Source organism: Trachypithecus francoisi, unplaced genomic scaffold (genome assembly GCF_009764315.1).
Source record: "Trachypithecus francoisi isolate TF-2019V2 unplaced genomic scaffold, Tfra_2.0 Lachesis_group6, whole genome shotgun sequence".
Taxonomy (NCBI): Eukaryota; Metazoa; Chordata; class Mammalia; order Primates; family Cercopithecidae; genus Trachypithecus; species Trachypithecus francoisi.
In genome coordinates this window covers 41,236,930-41,257,909 of record NW_022681471.1, presented here as the reverse complement: position 1 = coordinate 41,257,909, position 20,980 = coordinate 41,236,930, and the positions used below count along the sequence as shown (strand labels likewise).

Below are 20,980 nucleotides of genomic sequence, written 5' to 3'. Positions count from 1 at the left end.
TCTTAAAGTGTTGTCCTGGAACCAGCAGCTTCAACATCAACAGGACACTAATACGAATGCAAATTCTTGGGCCCCTGCGCATATTTACTGAAACTCTTGGGGTGGCTCAGAAACCTGTGTTTTAACAAACCCTCTGGATGATTCTGATGCATGCTGTAAAGTTGTCAGCCACTAGATTAAACGGTTGTTCCTGACCCTTTCTTTTTTTTTTTTTTTTTTTTTTTTTTTGTTGAGACGGAGTCTTGCTCTGTCGCCCAGGCTGGAGTGCAGTGGCCGGATCTCAGCTCACTGCAAGCTCCGCCTCCCGGGTTTACGCCATTCTCCTGCCTCAGCCTCCCGAGTAGCTGGGACTACAGGCGCCCGCCACCTCGCCCGGCTAGTTTTTTGTATTTTTAGTAGAGACGGGGTTTCACTGTGTTCGCCAGGATGGTCTCGATCCCCTTTCTAAAGTACATCTGTGGGAGTTACTAAAAAGGAGAGATGTCTTCAAGAGCTGATGAAAACTGGCCTGCAAAAGGACTTTTATAGAAATATGTATAATAATAATAACAGAAGCTAGAGTAGAGAAAGGAGAAAGGGGATGATAATTTGCTGCAAAAGCCAGGGAAGTTCAGGAGGGAACATGTCTTCATAAGAGTTAGGGGGTTTGTTGCGTGGGCTGGTAAAACCCTGGCAGTACCTGCAGGCAAACTCCTACTTATTCTTCAATACCCTTTTAAAATGTCAGCCTCTTTCATGAAGCTTTCTCTGAGCTCTGGTGTGAATTACTTCATCCTTGTATTTACTTAGTGCTTTCTAGTTTCCTCAATTAGCTCTTGGTCTGCTGTACAGTAGCTCTATATATATGTCTCTCTCCCTCACTAAATTGCATGATTCTTCAAAGCAAGATCACTGTCTTATTCATCCTTAGCTCTCCAGTGTCTAATAAACTATCTGATACATACTAAATGCTCTTGAATTGTTTGCTGAGAGGAGGCGATAGTAATGGCCAGCTTTCTTGTATCAAGAACCTTCAGCTGGGCACAGTGGCTCGCACCTGTAATCCCAGCACTTTGGGAGACCAAGGTGGGTGGATTATTTAAGTTCAGGAGTTCAAGACCAGCCTGGCCAACATGCTGAAACCCCCATCTCTACTAACATGGTGACGCATGACTGTAATCCCAGCTACTGCAGAGGCTGAGGTGGGAGAATCACTTGAACCCAGGAGGTGGAGGTTGCAGTGAACCGAAATCATGCACTGCACTCCAGCCTGGGCAACAGAGCAGGACTCCATCTCAAAAAAAAAAAAAATATATATATATATATATATATATAGGTTTACCTTTGTGAATTAATCATAGTCCTGAGTTCAGCTCTCTGATTGGAAGACTAGAGACCTTGATTCTCTCAGGACATCATGACTTGACGTCTCTTAGTGGTGGCCTTATACTACAAAACTCTCAGAGAAATATACAATTATTAGCAACTTATTTTACCATGATAATTGTCAGGTGTCAAGACTACTATTGTCAATTTTTCTCATATTTCCTCTCATTGTAGGTGTACCTTCATGAGAAATCTAATTAAAATCAATAGGGATACAGCTGCTACAGGGTAAAAGTATTTGAGTTCTTGGGCCCCACAGCTTGCCTCTCTCATCCAGACACTGGCATCTTCTGGTTCCTTGTACTTCCCTAATTCTGTAATGTACTCTCTTCATTCCACATCTATTCACAAACATTCTTCAAGCAAGATAAGCACTTAGTAAATCACAATTACCTTTCCATTGCACTTCCCCAAAGTTATACTCAGGTCGAAATGAATGGATGTATGTGTATTTCCCAAGTCTTTAGATAAATAGATTTACAGGCAATCCTTTGGTTTAATTTTCTAGGTACTTAATCACATATTCATTATATGTGGATTTTTACTGGCTTAATTCTCGGAGGACAACAATATAACCTTATTTTTAAGTTTTTGGAGGTAGGACACTTTACTGTCACCTCAGTTACTGCCAACATTAATCATTTCTAAATGTTACAGAAGCTTTGAAAGATATGTGTCATTCTCTAAAGTGGAATTATTAAGACCCAGAATGTAAACCAGAAGAAACTGGATTTTTGCCTTCTGTGCCAACCCATGATTTTAATATGTATGTGCCGAATGTATTTTTCTATTTTTTTCTACAGGCATTGTATCTGATAGCCACTAATGGAACCCCAGAGCTCCAGAATCCCGAGAGACTGTCGGCTGTATTCCGTGACTTTTTAAATCGCTGTCTTGAGATGGATGTCGATAGGCGAGGATCTGCCAAGGAGCTTTTGCAGGTGAAAATAAAATAGGACAATTACAAAGAGAGGCATTATACTCAGCTTTTCCATCTCAATGTGTGACAGAGAGCTCTGTCAAGAGATGTCTAGAGTTAGGCTATTACCATTTTATTTTAGACCACAGGCACATAACTATAGGCATGCATCTAATACATGATTGATTGACATGTTGCCTTTCTTCTGAGAAGTTGGCAGTGTAATCTGTAATCTCTTTTGTTCTTCCTGGAGTCTTATTTTGCAAGGAAAAAAAAGCAATGTGACCCTCTGGTGTTGGTGTTTTGTTCTAAACTTTACTTGTGCCCCTGGATGTTGTATGCAGGTGCTCTTGGCCGGAGGTAATTCTCTACATAACTATGCAATTATTTCCATGGCATTTGCTACTCTAATGCTTTACTGGTCAAAGCCCCTTTGCTTGTGATGCCAATTGGCAGGCACCTGCTTGCCTGGGTGAGTACCATCCAGTGGTGAGTGCCTCTGTAACCATTTGTCCTTTTCATGGCTCTCAGGGATTAGTATATATGATGAGAAATAATACTTACTATGTACCAAATTCTTTCAATAAATTATTTCATTTTTATAACAACTCTATAGGGTAGGCATTATTATCCCATTTTATAGATGTAAAAGTTGAGGCTCACAGCTCTTGAATGGCAGAGCTGGGATATGAGCCCTGAATTGTCTGACTTTCTACCATACATCACACACAAACCAATTTAGATAAAAATATGTCTTTATTTGATAAGCAGTACGTGCCCAGGATGATACACATAGCTTCACTGCTGGGGAGTGTTTCTCAGGGACATGTATGAAGACATTTAACATCTAAGAACAATGACTGCTATTTTTCTTTGTGATTTTGAACACATAAACCAATTAAACAGAAGGTACAACACTTGGTTATACAGCGCGTTAACCACAGATTGTCTGTTCTAGCCTACCCCCTGAAAGAAAAACCGTTTCCTGTTGTTTCTGAACTCCCTCCAGAGACAGAGGCACGCCCAGACAAAAAAATATCCCACCCTAACTCAGATCATACCTGGAATAGACCTTTTTGGAGAAACTGAAGAGACTACATCTTTTCTTTTCTGCTACCTGCAAGCATTTCACAGGTTATCATAAGGCCCTAAAATGTCAAATCTGCAATGGCCCTTTGTTAACCCTCTAATTAATCCAGCCTCAAATTACAGATGAAAGTCAACTTTTGAGTATATCACTTTTATATCTTTTTAGCCCTCCCACCACTCCACATGCACATTCTGATGCACATTCCTCTTATGTTTTCTTGTAAAGATAATTGAAGATGTAAGTTATCTTTAATTGGCTATCCAGATAAATGTGACTATCCAGCTAAATAGATCATTAAATCAATTATCTAGTTAATTCATTCCCCAACAATTCTTTTATATGAACCAGTCAGATAACTGATACAAAACTGTATTTTGAGTCTAAATTGAATAGTTTATTGCGTCTTTTCATTTTATACATGTAAGCAACAGCCCGTATTTCTCTTTGAGTCCATACAACTCCATTCTCTGACTCTAGCCTATTATTGCCATTTCCAAGATTAGAAAGGGGAGAGATGCATGACATTCACCCCACTGGAAGGCTGGAGAAAAGACACAGTCTTGAATATTGTGTCTCTTTCTGTATGACCTATGTCCATCAATTGATATTTATTGAGCAACTTCCATTTGTAAAGCATAAGTGCAGTATACAAACCTATTAAAAGGCATGATTCCTCCATTTAAGATGTTCACAACCTTCTTGGGTACATGAAAATATAATGCAAAACTGTTTAGAGACTCATTCAACCCAAAGAACTGTTCAAATAGTAAATGACATGGTTGATTAGAGAAATACTTCCATAAGCTAGGGGTGATCAGAAAATGTCTGCAAACAGGAAAGAGGTCTGCTGGGCCTTGAAGAAGTGATCAGTTTTAGATAGGTTGAAGAAAATAAGGGAAGGGATTTCAAATGGAAGGAAGTGTTAGGGTTTAACCAAAGACATATGGGCAAGGTCTATAGGAACAGAACCTAGAAAGTGTGGCTGAAATAAAGAGTTCAAGTAAAGAAGCTGCAGGAGATAATCCTGTGGTGGGCCTTGAACACCAGGCTTAAGAGTTGGGGCTGTAGGCAGTGGGGAAACACCGAAGATATCTGAGGGAGCGCATGATGACAACTTTGTTTAGGAAGATTAATCTGGTAGTATGTGGTAAGAATTAGCAACAGGAAAAAAATGGAGACAGGGAGACCAAGGAGGAGTTATGGTTTGGGATTAAGATGATTAGGACTGAATTAGAAAAAGCAAGAGATGGCCAGACGTGATTGCTCATGCCTATAATCCTAACACTTTGGAAGGCCGAGGCAGGTGGATCACTTGAGGTCAGGAGTTCGAGACCAGCCTGGTCAACATGGTGAAACACTGTTTCTACTAAAAATACAAAAATTAGTCAGGTGTGGTGGCATGCGTCTGTGATCCTAGCTACTCAGGAGGCTGAGGCAGGAGAATCATTTGAACCTGGGAGGCGGAGGTTGCAGTGAGCTGAGACCGTGCCACTTCACTCCAGCCTGGGCAACAGAGCGAGACTCCATCTCAATAATAATAATAATAATAATAATAATAATAATAATAATATTAAGCAAGAGATAAATGTAAGAGACGTTGAGAAGAGAGTACCCGGTAGCTTATTGCATTTAGAACATAAGAGGAAGACAAAAGTGACTTCAGGCTATCAAGTCAATGGTAGCATTCAGCAAGAAGGCAAGTGATGGAAGACAGTATAATAGCTAACATTTCTTGACCCTATGTAACTTACAAGGGACTGCCACTTACCTCATTTAACCATTTAATAAACAGAGATGAGGATTTAACCTAAGTGCTCTGACTCCAAAGCCCCTATGGCTTACATTACACAAGATTGCCCTGCTTGTGAGACTGTAACATAACTTTTTAAATGTTGAATTTAAGGTGATGGAAGAACATCCCATAGGAAATATCCAGCAGGAAAACTAGGACCAGAGTTCAGGAAAGAGATCAGGTCATACACTATGGATTTAGGAGTCATCTGCATAAAGCTGATGGTGGGTTGAAACCATGAAAGAGAATGAGATCTGTAAGAAATTAAATAAAAAAAAAGAAGATGATGGCAGCCAAGTTCTCATGAGTGGGAGGTAGGAGGAGGAAGTGAAACCAGGAAAGAAAATGGAGTTGGAATATTCAGTGCACATGCGCATGGAAGAGACCAAATATGGTAGAATGTCACAGGCTTCTAAGGCAAAAAATAAAAAATAAAAAATAAATTCAAAGAAGGAAGGAATATTCACTTTTATTAAGTACTGCAGAGGGGCCAAAAGAGAAATGGTAGAGGCACGGCTGTTGAGTTTAGCAGTTAGTAAGCCATTGGTTTCTGTATAAAGGTCTTTAGTAGTTAACTAAATACACTTTTTCTAAGCATGACAGCTTCTCTAGATAAATTTATCAGTTTAGGAAAATCAGAGAGTCAGACTGTTACAAACACAGTGAGATTTTACAAGATCCCTCAGAGTTTCTCACTCTGCCAGTCAGCTTCCAGAGGATCTCATGACATTGAAGTACAAAAGCATCTGAAGGACAAAAGCTGGCACTGTTTTTAATTAAATGATATTTAATGGGTGTTCAAAATATATCTGAATTAAAAAGGGCTGCTTGAAAATGTAAAGTAGTGTACTTGTTGAAGGAAAGAATTCCAATAATTCCTCTTTTTCCTTCCTTTTACAGCATCCATTTTTAAAATTAGCCAAGCCTCTCTCCAGCCTGACTCCTCTGATTATCGCTGCAAAGGAAGCAATTAAGAACAGCAGCCGCTAAGACTGCAAGCCTTACACCTCACCATCTCCCTCATGAGTAAGACTGAAATAAAACTCTGCTGCAGGAAAGATGGAAGAAAAGACAGTCAAATGGGGTGGGGGTCTTTACCTTTCAAATGAATAGAAACTTCTTATAAGCCTTTTTCCTACTCCCTCAGATTATGTAATTTATTTGTAAGCCTGAATCGCAGCCCAAACAGGGCAGCAATGTTGAAGTGACCATAAAGTGGTCACTTCCACCGTGAAGCGAAAGAGCCAGTAGTGAATCCCCTCATTTTGTGCATTCACTTTGAAGAAAAAGGTTTCTCAAAGATGCACACTCCCTCTTCATAGTGTTGTGTTTGTTTTTAAGTTAGAGAGTAGTCCCTCTTGCATTCAAACCTCCTTCAAAACTCCTTACCCAATGTGATGTTTTTCACTTGCATTGTCATTAGATGTCCAGAAAAAAAAAAAAGATGTCAAAAGTTTTTCTAAGAAAAAGAAAGCAAAAAAAGCAAGGCAAAAAAAACAAAACAAAACAAAACAAAAATAAACAAACAAAAAAAAAATACCAGAGCAAGTACTGTGTGAACATGTGGAAGTCCATGCCCTAATAGAGTTGCAATTTTTTATTCTTCTTCTATAGTGGTGGCTTGGTTTGTGTACCTATTTTTCTGCATTTGTATTGGAAAAGGTTTCTTTTAAGACATTTTCCAAAAGTGGAGAGGAATATGTGTGTTCAGGAAGGGCTTTTAAAAAAGTGTATATCTAAATAAAGCTCAAACGGTGAAATCCTGTCACATTTTCACAATGATGCTTAAAAGATAGTTGAGTAAACCAGGTTGTTAATCTCCTTAATACCTGAAAGAGGACACACTGAAACTGTGACATCCTGCTAGGTGAGTTCTGGTTCTGAACCTAGGAAGGAAATCCTCATAGGAGAAACCACATTTAAACAAAGATGGGACTTTCTCTGAGAGCCAAAACCAGATAAATGTAGAATACTGACATCCTTGTCTGATATTAAGTAAACAAAGATAATGATACCTAAATTAATCCTCTCTTGTGCTTATGAAACATATGCACTGTAAAATAGGCATACCAGGAGGAAATAGATTCATTAACCATCATTTACTTATGATATAAATTATTTTGACAATTTATAATGTTTAAAAAAAGTTTTTTAAAGATCTGGAGAAAGGTGATATAGTAAACAGTCAACTCTGCAAGAAGTGGGAGGTCAGTGAAGGCTACATCCCAATCGATATTTGGCTCTAAGTACTTGTTCCCATTTTCCCTATGTATCACCTATTTCTGTTTCGGAATATGGTGTGTTCATACTTAGTCCTTTGGGCTTTTGAATATCAAAAGCATAGTCATAAAGGTCTTGAAATTCTCTCCAGTAGAAAATAATTTTAACTTACAATCATATCCCAAGAAATGTTAGTCCAACAGAATTCCTTATATAAGGCTTGGGGAAAATAACAAAATTTGACTATTATTTCACCGTATATCTATTTATTAAAAATTCAACAGTTGGCACTTTCTGAATCTTCTGAGAGTAGAAAAATGTCTATCTGGAGGGTGTCTGTGTAGAAAAGGATATGCCTCTCTTTTGAGTGTACTGACAATTTTGTAAATTACGGAAAGTTGTTTCTCTAAGCCTTTGAAAAACTAACAATTTGTGTTATAGAAGGCTTCTTAATTTGTAGTATACAAAGAATCTAAACAGAACCTATGTACATTCAGCAAGAAGGGGAAAGAGATCAGTTACATAGACCTCTCTCCTTCTTTGCCAAGGTACATCCATCCATCTAACCATCCATGTATCCACATCTTAAAATGAAAGCACTTTCTTTCGAGTTTCAGCAAACTATATAGTGTATGTGTTTATGTTTAGGAGATGACCCCACTGTTGTATTTCCTGTTTTCCCTATTGTTTTCTTTGACTGTAAAATTTGGGAGAGGCTTGACCTCCTCCCCTTGAAAAAGACCACAGTGGGATAAAACAATAATTGTGAAAAGAAAATAAAGTGGTAATATTAATTTGAAGCATACTATGTTATACTTTGCAAAAAGGAATCTGGGCTTGTAATTTTAATGCCACACTGCTCTAATGAGAGAGAGAGGCCTTAATTTTGATTTCATTTAAAAATAAGTACTTAAAAAAAAATTTCACTCATAGTGCCGGGAAATTCAATGAAATCCTGGGATGCAAATAAAAATCAGTACATTGGTACATTGGTGACTGTGTCCTGCCAGTGGAGAGAGCCCAAAACGTGGTTAGGAAGCCTTATTCATCAGTTAGCATCCCTTACATGTTGAGAAGGCCTTTTTTGTTGTTATTTTGGAGACCTTGGAGCAGTGACCCTTCAGATCACTGTAGGCAGAGAAACGGCTTCTCTCTTACGCTTTCAGTTCAGCATATTAACAATGAGGAGCCAGGTACTTCTTTACTACCACTTTGTACCAAGATTTGATAATAATATATCCCAGGAGGCATTACTTTTATAAATTTGTATTTATGTAAATTTTCAAATGAGAACAGCTTCTAAAGCCCCTTCCCTGTATTGGAGAGTTATGTATATTTCTAATAAGTATTAGAAAGAAGCTGTTTCTCGTGCCACAATGATGCTGAAGGATTCACATTTGGTACAATCGAGCAACTTGAACTCCAGATTGTTAACAGTTTATTCTCTTTCCCTGGATTGTTTTTAGCTCATCTTGACACAGGTGAGTCTATCCAAATCTTTAATGTTCGTAGTGTGCCCTGAGATAACGAGGGCACATCCTTCAATGTTGATTCCAAAATATCCTGAGATAGGAATAGGGCAGTGGGAAAGTCAGGGAAGGGTGAGAAGCACAGTAGAGATTATTTATTTAAAAAAGAAAAGAACGTTAATGTTGTTAGCAAGGATCCAATGCGTTGTCATAATCCCATGAGGATTTTCAGATGACACAATCCCTCAGATCAGTCACCATGTTGGGTAACGACTTCGTTCTTGCTGATCTCGTGTGTGTGTCATTGTAAATATTTGTGCGTCCATGTTCCATTTTGGCTACTGGATGGCCAAGCCATGTAAGAAGATTTAACTCAAGTATTTATTCTTTATGTTATTCAGATTTCTTTCAGGCTTGTGAAGTGCACCCCAATGTTTGAGTTTAACCACATGATCCTTACATCTATCCCTCCCCGGTGAAGCACATTCCATTGCTAAAAGAAAAAGAAATATGAAATTGCTTCCTGTTGTCTGTGTAACTGTTTTGATAGTTTGAGATGTTTGTCTATAAATGATATTTCTCAGCTCAAAGATCGTGTAAATAATTATATTCCTTTGCTCAATGGGTTGTTTATTTCTAATGAGGCTGCCAGTTCTGAGAGATTCTATAATATCACTTTTAAATAACGTAAACAGAGATTACGACTACATAAAAAGAAATGCATATGGGCAAAGACTGGGAACACAGATAATTGAAATCAGTTGTATTAGGGTGGTGGAATTATGTGAATTTTTTTCTTTCTAAAATTTTATTTGATATTGTTATAATATTGCTTTTAATAAATAAACAGCAGAAGGGAAACTATAGACACATAGAAAAGATGCCAGAAGCAGATGCCTTCTGGCCAGAGCCCAGAGCATGCAGGGCACAGATATTTGCTAGTTACAATTATTCCATAGGCTTTATACTTGCCTGGGTGCTGAGGTTGGCATACGCTCGGGTATGGCACATGCTTTCTTAGGAGACTATTATCTATAAGTTAAAGCTAGGGAGATGTCACTATTAGAACTCCAAACACACTCTTCTGCTTTAAAACAGGCTATCTGCCCTGTGCTTTGGTATGGCATTCGGGTGTCTGTTTTGTGGTTGCTTTAGATTGGAGGGGTGACCATTATATTAGCCCCCTTGATAACATCTGTTGCAGATATTACCTTTCTGGAACGTTTTAACAGACTCTCAGGTTGAATTTTGGAGGAATAGAAGGATAAAATCTCCAGCTCCCACCATGTTCTTGTCCAACAGGATATTACTGTATATCATTCAGGTAGGGTTCTTCTTTTAATAACCAATAGGGCAAGTCCCACTAATTTCATTAGAAGTTATGACTTGTAATTAAAAACTGACTTTGAAATCATTAAACAAATATTTAGGACTGTCTGCCTGTTGGCATTCGGTTACAGTTCTGTTAATTTTGACTTGGGATGGTCTCCATGTGCTTTTTTCTACCTATTTATAGGTTGTATGCAGTAGTTGTGATTTTTAAAGAGTAAGGGAGACCATCTAACCAAAGGAGAAGAATTTCCTTCTAACTCATCAAAGAAATTTTAGGTGAGAACTTTGATAATGAGGTAGTCGCCTCAGATATGTTGCTTAGTTTCACTGAAAGCAGACCCTATACCTAGAGAACTTATTGGCTTTTTACTGGTCATTCTCAATACAAAAATACTTAGGGGAGTCTTAACCCTGCCATCCCCCGTTGAATCTCTTGGTCTTTATCTAAGCTACTTGCAGTTAATATTCAGTTAAACAAAGGAATGACCAGTAGTGCAAGTATCTCCCAGTCTCTGAGCTCTGAACAAGAGGACTGAAATTCAGCATTTGTAAACTGACAGTTTGATGGGCCTGGGATTTGAAGTGAACTCAGCATACAATTCTGAACATATATTTGCATGTGGACTGGGAAGGAAATAAATGGGAACTTGGAAATCATGGAAATATTTCTCCTATGAAAGAATTTTTCATAAAAGATTTGTTTTTGATATAGCCTTTCTGTTGGTTAGCTTTTAATTTTTTCATTCCTTTTCTGATCCACACTCCTTTAAGCGACCAAATGAATATAACCCAACATGCGTTGGGAATGTGTTTAATAGTAAACAGTGTCTAACTGAATCTGCAAATGCGGGAACTGAGATATCACCTCCATGTGTACACCTGTGTGTACAAGTATTCTATACAACTTGTAGCATTTACTGCCACTTAATTGGGTTGAACTTGCAAGATAAACTTTTAGAAACTGCTTAGTGCCATCAGAGTCTCCTTTAGAAGCTGCCATCAGGCAAATGCTATCCCATAATACCAGCAGTAAGGCAGGCACAATGTTCAACAGATTTAGTACCAAGAGTCATATGTAGTGGGATAAATACTAGCCTAGGAAGAAGGAGCCCTGGAGTCTAATATGAGCTTTATTACTAAATTGCCATGTGACCTTCGACAAGTCACTTAACCTCTCCATGGCTGTTTCCTTATCTGTAAAATAAGTGTATTGGACTAGATAATCCTTAGGGTCTTTCCAAAAGTCTAACATTCTACGGCATTATAGGTTGCCTTGAAAATTCAGCCTGCTATAGTGATGGCAAATATCACATGTTTAAGCCTGAGTCTCTTATGTTGCAGTTAGATAAAAGAAGTATGTAAGATGATTTTTAAAATTCAAGCGAATGGGCTGGGTGCCGTGGCTCACGCCTGTAATCCCAGCATTTTGGGAGGCCAAGGCAGGTGGATCACCTGAGGCCAGGAGTTCGAGACCAGCCTGACCAACATAGAGACACCCCATCTCTACTAAAAATACAAAATTAGCTGGGTGTGGTGGCGGGCACCTGTTATCTCAGCTACTCGGGAGGCTGAGGTGGGAGAATCGCTTGAACGTGGGAGGTGGAGGTTGCAGTGAGCTGAGATCATGCCATTGCACTCCGGCCTGGGCAACAAGAGTGAAACTCTGTCTCAACAACAACAACAACAAAAAATCAAGCAAATGAAGTTCATAATAATAGGGGATGTTGATAAAACTTGTGGCAGTCTTCCAATTCGTTTACAGTTGTTTCATTTTGTTTTTGTTCTAATGTCCATTTTCTGTTGACTGTTCCCAGTTTTCATTTTCCATACAGTCTGTATGTAAAGTCTGGTTTTCCTTAAGCTGTGACCAGTATTTGCTGCTAAAACAGAAACACACTGTCACACTTGCTAGAATATAACTGTGCTTGGGCTTCTCCTTTCCTGTGAAGTAGTGCTAGGCTTTCTAGAGTTCAATTCTCAAGTGGCACAAGATAGCAGAGCCCATGCATTTTAATGGCCGAGACTATTAAGAGTGAACCTAAACATTTAACAAGTTGCAGAGAGAAATGAAAAGGTAATTACATGCTATTAGCATTCAGAAGTGTTGACAAATTCATTTGTTGGGAACCAAAGATAGCATTTCTGATGATAACTCCCACAGTGATTGACCAGTTGTATGATGAGTACACTGCTGGAAAGAGGGCAAACTGGGAGTTAGTTAGTGGATGGTCCCAATTCCCTGCCTACAGCAGAGTGCCAACCAGCCCTGAGTGCAAAATTCGAGTTCAATGTGTGTGCTTATGTGTGGTGTGCTTTATGGACCCGCAAATACTATATTCATTATTGATGATAAGATCTTCACAGAATCCTGTAACTACTAATGCATTGAGTTTTTATTCTCAGTACATCAGCCAAGAGGAACCAGATCACAGGGTAGTGATATCTACTGGGATGATACTCATAACATCTACACAAAACAAGTTGAGAAGGATCCACATTTTCATTGTTTATCAGAATTGTATCTCAATTGGCTGAGCATTACTTTTGTCAAAATGTGTTATCTGTAAACCATGTGTAGTGAAATTCTTCTGTAACTTTGGATTAAAGGTATTTATGGTCTTTTGTTTGATTGATTTTTAAGTAAGTTATTTCTTTTGTCGACTGCTGATGGTATGGTTCCATCCTTCTGACCTCAGCATCCAATCTTTTTAAGGGTTTTGTTTTCAATATTGTTATTTTAAATTGTGGTTGAAGCAATAGAAAATTGAAATATGGATTGTGCATGACTGTGTCTTGAGTGTAAAAATATTGCAGTTTGAAACTTGGACCTAAAGTATTGCAAATAAAAATGACAAACATCAATGAGCTATTGCTTCTGTCACCTTCCCATCTACCCCTTGGCATTGACGATTTTACCTACTTCACAGGTTAGAGGGTATCACTGTCTCATAGGTCTGGAGTCACGGAAATGCCCAGCCTTGTGAGCAATACAGGAAATGCTCTGCGAATTCTGCTACTAAATAACTCAGACCCAGAGTCTCCATCTGATGTTTACATGGAGTAGCTCAGAGAGGCGAATGTGTATACTCAATGCAGGTCAAAAGCCTTGCAGATCACAAATGTAGATGAAGGAGAACCACCAAAAGAAATCACATGTAGTAAATACTTTGTGTTGATCATCTTTCTGCTTGGAAAATCCTGAACATGCAAAACCATCTGCACAATGTTTAGTTTTGTCTTATATCTGATACCAAAGTCCAGATGTCATAGGAGGCATTTCAACCAAAATACTGAAAACCTTCATTCACTAATTTGCTCATACATTTGAAAATCATTTATTGAGCTCCTGCTACATGTCAGACACTGTAGATATTCTATTAAAGGTAACTTTCATTCAAAAAATCACCTGTAAATGTGACTAAATGACAGTAAAGCTTGTTAAAAGCTGCTAGACGCACCTGTTGGAGCCAGGTTTGTCAGAGGCTCTCTTGAGTCCTCAAAACTCAAGGACACCAGCAATTTGGTAAACTGGAGGTTTGTTCCACTAGTATTACTTGTACAGTGGGCGTAGTACTCCTTCTAGAGAATGTGTGTATAATTTTGTACCTTTATGTAAGTGCAAACACACTGGTACTATATTCCCTACAATTGCATTATGTATGTTACCAAATATTATTTGGTTGTTTTCTAGTTCACTGTACTTACATGCAAGTTTTAATTTTCTCACTTAATCTCTCCATGTTGAAAGCCAAAAAGACATTTTCTGTAAATATGAGCGGGCAAGTGAATGAGAATTCCAGCAACTAGGATTTAGCCAAGTTCTCTACTGCCCATGTGCACAGTTACTGCACTGCCTCTCTTACTAACAAGCTCCTGCTAGCAAGCTAACAAGCCTCACACCCTTCCAGCCTTTCTTGCCAGGATTTGCTCCAAGTATTTTCCTATTCCTATTAAATGAAGCAGAAAAACTATGAGTTAGCAAATTACCAGTATCTTCCATCACAAAATAAAATTTGAAGCCATTTTCCTTTGTCACAATGACTTGGAGGAGCAGGGCCCAAACAATGATAAATATATTACGCCACAGCTCAGCCTTATAAGCATGATTGCTGGAACTCTAGCCTTATCCAAGTTCCTTACCTCCTACTGAAATGAGGAGGGGCTAATACCTGAAGTACCCCACAGGTTTAGTTGTTCTCCACATCCCATGAGGTCTTTGCCCCCAGGCACTTGGGTGGCATCTGCTGACTTCCCACACACCTGTGTCAAGCACCACTACTACCACTACCCTCTGCTAATCCTGTACCAGTGTCACTGTGCGATTGTTCCTGTGCTTGCCATTCTACTTACCTATATCTGCAATATACACAGCAGTCCCTGATGCTGACAGATCTCTGGGATGACTCAATCACTTTGCAATTTTACAGCTGATTACTTTTTATTTGTTTTCCATAGCTGATGGTAGAAACCCTTCCCATGGAATCAAATCATTTCGCTACATCTTTGGACCCATTTTGATGTTCTTTTTCAGTTTTTGGCACCTCACTGAACCAGGGAGCAAGTTTGGTCTTGGTTTTTCCCCTCTCCCTTACTGGGGCTTGTCAGGTCAACTTTTGCATATTACAGGCCTGCTGCCTACCATAGAGGTTAAGCCTTTGCTGTAGTTATTCCTTATACACATTTATACATGTTCTCTCAAGCGGCCAACCTTGGGGTAAAAAGGAAATTGGCAATGTGGCCCTATTATACATATACTTTAGTATTTTACCTAGAGAACCCTTGTCCTGTTTCCTAGAGATATACATTTCTGCCAAGTAAGAAGCAAGGCTATATTACCATTGAGGGTAAACAGGTAAAAGGTACACAGGATCTCTCTTCATTCTTACAATTACATGTGATATACAATTATCTCAACAATAATTGCAATAAGAAAAGCAATGAACTGCATGGCATCTTTGTTTATGACATTTCAGAGGTCATGGTAATGAAATAGGATGGGTATCATGGCCCAGCCCACTTCTACCTCCAACTACCTATTACTTTGCTATCAAGAAGTTTCTCACAAAATTAATTCCACCTATCAAACAGTCCCACCCACCTTAGATAGTAGGACGTCCCACTTTCTCTTCAGCCACTTGTGATTCCTCCCTGGGGATGCCCGGAATTCAAATATCATTGCTTATGAGTTCTTCCCTGTGGACATGAATTGACTGGCTTCTCAGCCTACAGTATTGCAGGAGAATAAAATTCATAATGAGAAATATCTTTTAATTTTATAATATGTAAAGCCAAATTGCTTTGCTTTACAAAATGAGAGGGCTATGCCATGTTCTAATGTTATAAATTGAGACTCTTTACGTTGTATACTGAAACCCTGCAGTAAGAATAAATAATAGCCCCACTAGGTTTTCATTCTAAACTCTCTTGAACAGACATTAGCAAATGGAGTTAAAATTCCTTTTATATTTAAATATATGTAGCTGTCATAATTCGGATATTTTAAAATTATTTAAATAGATAGTTACTCCTCTAGAATTCAAGTAAAAAACGGGGATTATCAAACTATTTCCCATAATGAAGATCTTAATCTCTGCTGCTATTGGTCCATTACCACCTTCAGCAGTGATTTTTGTTTTGATTTTGGAAGCATTGTGCTTGGTAGACTGTTTTTCACTTTACTCAGAAGTGCATATTTTGTAACCTGCTTTCAAGATATGTCTATCATAAGGTTTGACTGTAGAAAAGACAATAATGTTCCCAGTTGGTAATTTAGAGTATTCCAACTCCTCTGGAGTTAGAATAATCTGGATTCTATGTGGTCTCATCAATCTCACCAACACCAACACATCTAGCATCAAAATGTTATAAATAATTCATTGTGTGAAGGATCATATTACCAAGTCCTGAATGATAAAGATTTTCTCCCCCACATTGAGAGAAAATACCAAAACGTTCATGCAAGAAGCAGCATTTATGAACTTTTCAAATCCATGCAGGATAACTCTCCAATGGCAAAGTTGCATGGATGCCACTTGGACTGATCTGTTAACCACGATGTAGGCATGTGGATTAATATCAGAATAGCCTATAATATCAGGATAAGTATCTGTAATCTAGAACATTCCTTTAATCAGTGCTCATATGAGGAGCAAAGCCATCAATTCCAGCATCAATGAACCCCTTTTTGTTAGCTCCATGGTGAACTCCTTGATCTTAACTCATTGACTGTATAATTTTGAGCACTATGAACACCAAACTTAGCCCCTCCTTTAAATGGTATATCAACTAAAGCACTTCATATGTTATTAAATAAATGAAAGCCTTAATATCATTTTCACTAACATCTGTACCATAAGGGGTGCAGTGTTAGTTGTGCTGGGCCAGTGTACCCTCCATGACCATCTAGGAGTCACTGTTCCTCTGATGGGAAAAGTAAGGCCCAGCACACAGTTGTAGGCTTAATGATTCATAAAATGCCACGTACCCAATTGAGCTCACCTTACTTTCTCAGATCTTCAGGTTTTCCACCAGCTTTTCTCCAACCATCATGGCATCACAGTTGAAGAAACCACTCACCCCACCCTGTAATAAATGATTTCCAATCACATTGTCCATCATTGTAATGGTGCCTTGTTACAGCTGAGGTAGTTCCCGCTGCTGCAGGAGCAAGGTCAAGCACAAATTTGGCTCCCCAGCCTCTAAGTGAGAATTAAAGGAATTCTGGAGGTGTGCTTACTTTGCTGGCAAACATATGGATGGTGGCCTGGACTTTTCTTTAATTTTCTATTGACTAGAGTATACACTGTGGCCCACTGTGATAGGGTCACCCATTTTTCTTCCTGCTCATAAACAGAGCAACCATTTTGGACTCCCCAGGGAGGCCCTCAATTATTCAGTAGAATTCAGCACGTCTCCATGCAGCTCCTGTCATCATACTCTAACAATGTAATAGTATTTATTCCACTCGAGGTTGTTGCAAAATGCCTTGGAGGCCAACCTGTATGTTTCCAGTAGTTTCCACATTGGTTTAGCTACATATTTTATTAACTTCCTAAATCTCTACACCTCTTCTTCCTCCCTCATAGAGGAAGTCTCTGGTAAAAAAAAAAAAAAGGGGGGGTTTCCCACAAAAAATAAAATTAAGTGAGTAAAATTATCATTCCCAGTAGGGTGGTAGCCCAGTACCAAAAATGCTCAATCCTGTTCCCCCACCACCTGTTTTGCTCTTGCTTCAATTTGACTCAATCACATGCTGTCAAGTCAATGGAATCACTGAAATTATAGATCCCCTTTAGGCTAATATGGGACTAAGAGTTTAGATTTCAGAGTTAGAACTGCATTTTATGTCTCTCTAAGCATGAGTGTCCCCCATTTTAGCAAGAGTATGAAAATACATCAGAGATTGTGAAGAATAAAAAGTTAAAATATCATAATGCTTATCCTGCTATACAGTAGATACTCAATAAATGATAGCCATTATTATTATTCACCTTTAAAAAGTCTTGGTGATTGAAACACCTTCAGTAGTAACCATTGCCCCGAGTAAATTTTGGCCAGCAATCCAATGCAGACAAGTGACTCTTCCACAGTAATATATCCATTGTTAGACACCTTCTGGTCCTAAGCAAGACAAGCCGAGGTGGGCCCTGGTGGTGCAATGTGTGGACATCATTAGTATGCCCTCCAATTTTCTCCATCTATATCCAAAGGCAAGAAATCTTTGCTCACTAATACCAGTCTCTTGCTTGTGGGGATAGCATCCAGCTGTGCTTTCTGTATTGACCAGGCCTTGTCCTATTTAAAGCAAGCCCATGCTTCACATTTGTATGTCAAGCCCTCATCCATCTTAGGTAGAAATAGCCAATTCTTTATTAGTTCTCAAGTATTTTCCCTCTTATATTGCCCAAACCATTGTGTAATATTTTTAAAACCATAAGACAATACTCTTGGGAGGAAAATCCATCTATTTCCATTTATTTTTGCAAAAGACATTATAATATCCATATAAAACCTGACTGAACCATAATTGAATTGTATAATTAAGTGAGGCAATTTTACTGTATTTATATTTCAATGAAGCTGAAACGTAAAAGCAATATGAGTGTGTGTGTGTGCGCGATTGTATATGTGTACAGTTTGACCATTTCTTGCCACTTTTCTGCAACCAATCTGATTCAAGCCATATTCACCTATGCTTCGATTTTTGCAATTGCTTCTACACTTGCACACCTAACTGTAATCTCAGCACAGCATTCAAAATAAATCAGAACTCTCCAATGGTTCCATACCCCTCTCAGAGTAAAGACAAAATCCTTGTAATTACATCATACATGGCCCTCCGCTGTGTGTGCCACGCTCTTACCTTCTCACCTCATTCCCTTCTATTCTTCCCCTCATTCATTCGGCTCAAGGCAGAATGCTCCTTTGCTATTCCACAAACATTTCAGGCATGTGTTTATCTCAGAGCCTCTATGGGGCTATTCCTTCTGATCAAACACCCTTCTCTCGGATATCCCCATCTTCACCTTTCACCTCCAGTCTATATTCAAGTTTTTCTTTATCAACGAGTGCTACCCTGATCACCCCATGTAAACTGAACTTTTCTGACTGGAACTCCTGATCTGCATTCCCTGGTCCTTTTTCTCATAACATCTATCAACTTCTTTCATACTTTATTGTTAATTTATTATTATGTGTATTGTTTGACTCCTTCCAGTTCAACGTTACCTCTACCAGAGGAGGCATTTTTTTCCTTTTTAATTCCATGAAGGCATCCCCAGGTACACAGTAGTCATTCAATAAATCTTAGTTGACTGAGTGAATGTTGACTGTTCCTTTCTTCTTGAAACTCTATTTTCTTTTGGTTCTGTGACCATCTCTCTGATCATTTTCCTACCTTTCTGGTTGTCACTTCTCTAGTTCCTTTTTATATTCCTGTTTCTAGCCATCCCTTACATGTGGATGTCCCCCAGGACTCTTTCCTGGTCTATTTTGTTCACACCCATGTCTCTAGCCCCCATCTGCACCATAACTTCCAAATTAATATCTCAAGCCCATATATATTTCCTCTGAGTTCTAGATACTTATTATAAATCCACCTATCTACTCAAAATCTCCACTAATGTGTTTCAAAGGCAGTTGATACTCAAGTTGTCCCAAATGAATGTGTTCTTTTATATTTGTCATATCAGAGTCTCTCCTCATATTCTCTCTTATGTCACCACTCAAATCAGAAATCTAGGCATCATTCTTGAATTTCCCGTCATCTTATTTACCCATACCATTTCCTCAGTTATCAAGTTCTTTTGATTATTCCCATTAAACATCTCTTAAACTATTCCTTGCTCTTTACCCCCATTACTCCTGGGGAATATTGCTGTAATCCAGGAAAATAAATAATGAAGGCCTAAAGGAACTGGTCACTTAGCTTCTACTTTTCCCTTCTAATTTATAATTCTGCTTGAGTATGTTTTCTAAAAAGCAAATCTGACTAGGTCATGCCCTTTCGCATATCCCTTCTGTAAACTCTCTAGCACTATCAGAATGTGCCTCTGGCTCTTCAGTGCATCCCCCCATGTGGATACTCTGCTCAAGCTCAAGAGCTTGTCTAATGCTTTATGAACATAAAACATGACCCCTGCTTACAGATCCATAGAGAGATATAGAAACCACCTATGAAAATCACATCAAAAATCAAAATTGATGATCTGTAAGCCAGTAGGGAGTGAAAAAAAGTTAGTGAATAACATTGGCTGTAGTTTGTGACTACAAACTCTTCCTGTGTGATAATCCTGTATAAAAGCACAGAAACCCAATGATGAGGCTGAGAAATCACAAACAGCTGAGGAGAAGGAGGAGGAGGTATTTTTGCACTGCCCATTATACAGAATAATCCCACAATGCTCCCCATCCCATGGAGCTTGAATTTGTACTTTCAGTTGTTGTAGGTCAATCTCCATCCTGGAAGGCAAGCTAACTCTTCCTTAACTTGCTCAGGAAGGCACAGTCCTTGGTAAATAATCTGAATCAGTTTGATATATTTACATTCTTGGAAATGACTGTATTATGGTCTAGAGCTAGACACACAAAGATCTATTATTTTACAGTAAAATGAGTTCTTGTCATTCTTGTCATTGAGATTGTCACTGAGAGCTACATCTCAAATGGTTTACTAGGAAAGAAGATCTGCACTGAAATAAAAAGTATGAGTTTTTTGGTCTGGCTAGATGTCCTGCCCTGGAACAAAAGGAAATTCCCTTCCCTGAGTAGAGCTCCTCTGGAGAGATGAACTGTGCCAGGGCGCAAGTCAGCTTGGATAAGCACTCTGGTACAGACTATGGACTTCCCTTGTAATCCTCAACATCTGGAAGGAGCATCTGGGAACAACTCAACAGCTACTAGGGTTCAAAGAAAGATGAGACCCCTCTGCCAGCTATGGGCAAAGGTTTGAACAGATATTTTTATATTGGCAGTGGTCTCAGAGTATGGGAATAGTATCTGGAGTAAAACCAACCTTAATTCAACTCCTACCTCTGCCACCTAAAAGCCCTGTGAATTCAATCTAAGTTGTTAACCTTCACAGGCTTTCGCTTCCTCATCTGCAAACTGGAATTGTTATACACATGTAAAAGATTGTTGCAAAGATTGAGTGGGACTATGTAATGGAGAAATGCAAGGCACAAGGCTTGGCAGATAATATTCTCTTGATAAACGAGTTTTCATCTTCCCTTACCCAGACTTTGACTGTGTGAAGAGTGAGCCTGCAAAACCAAGACCGCTCAAGATCAAAGCTG

General features: G+C 38.8%; 1 protein-coding gene across 2 annotated transcripts in view; it reads left to right on the top strand.

Annotated features, from left to right (window-relative positions):
• The window catches only part of PAK3 (p21 (RAC1) activated kinase 3), a 137,539-nt gene extending 124,487 nt beyond the window's left edge, over positions 1-13,052 (top strand). For both annotated transcript variants that reach the window (XM_033201166.1, XM_033201167.1), the window contains exons 18-19: positions 2,169-2,306; positions 6,067-13,052. In XM_033201166.1, coding sequence (XP_033057057.1) covers positions 2,169-2,306; positions 6,067-6,156 — 228 coding nt within the window. In that variant the 3' untranslated portion in view covers positions 6,157-13,052. The remainder of the gene's footprint in view (positions 1-2,168; positions 2,307-6,066) is intronic.
• The last annotated feature ends 7,928 nt before the right edge of the window (positions 13,053-20,980 follow it).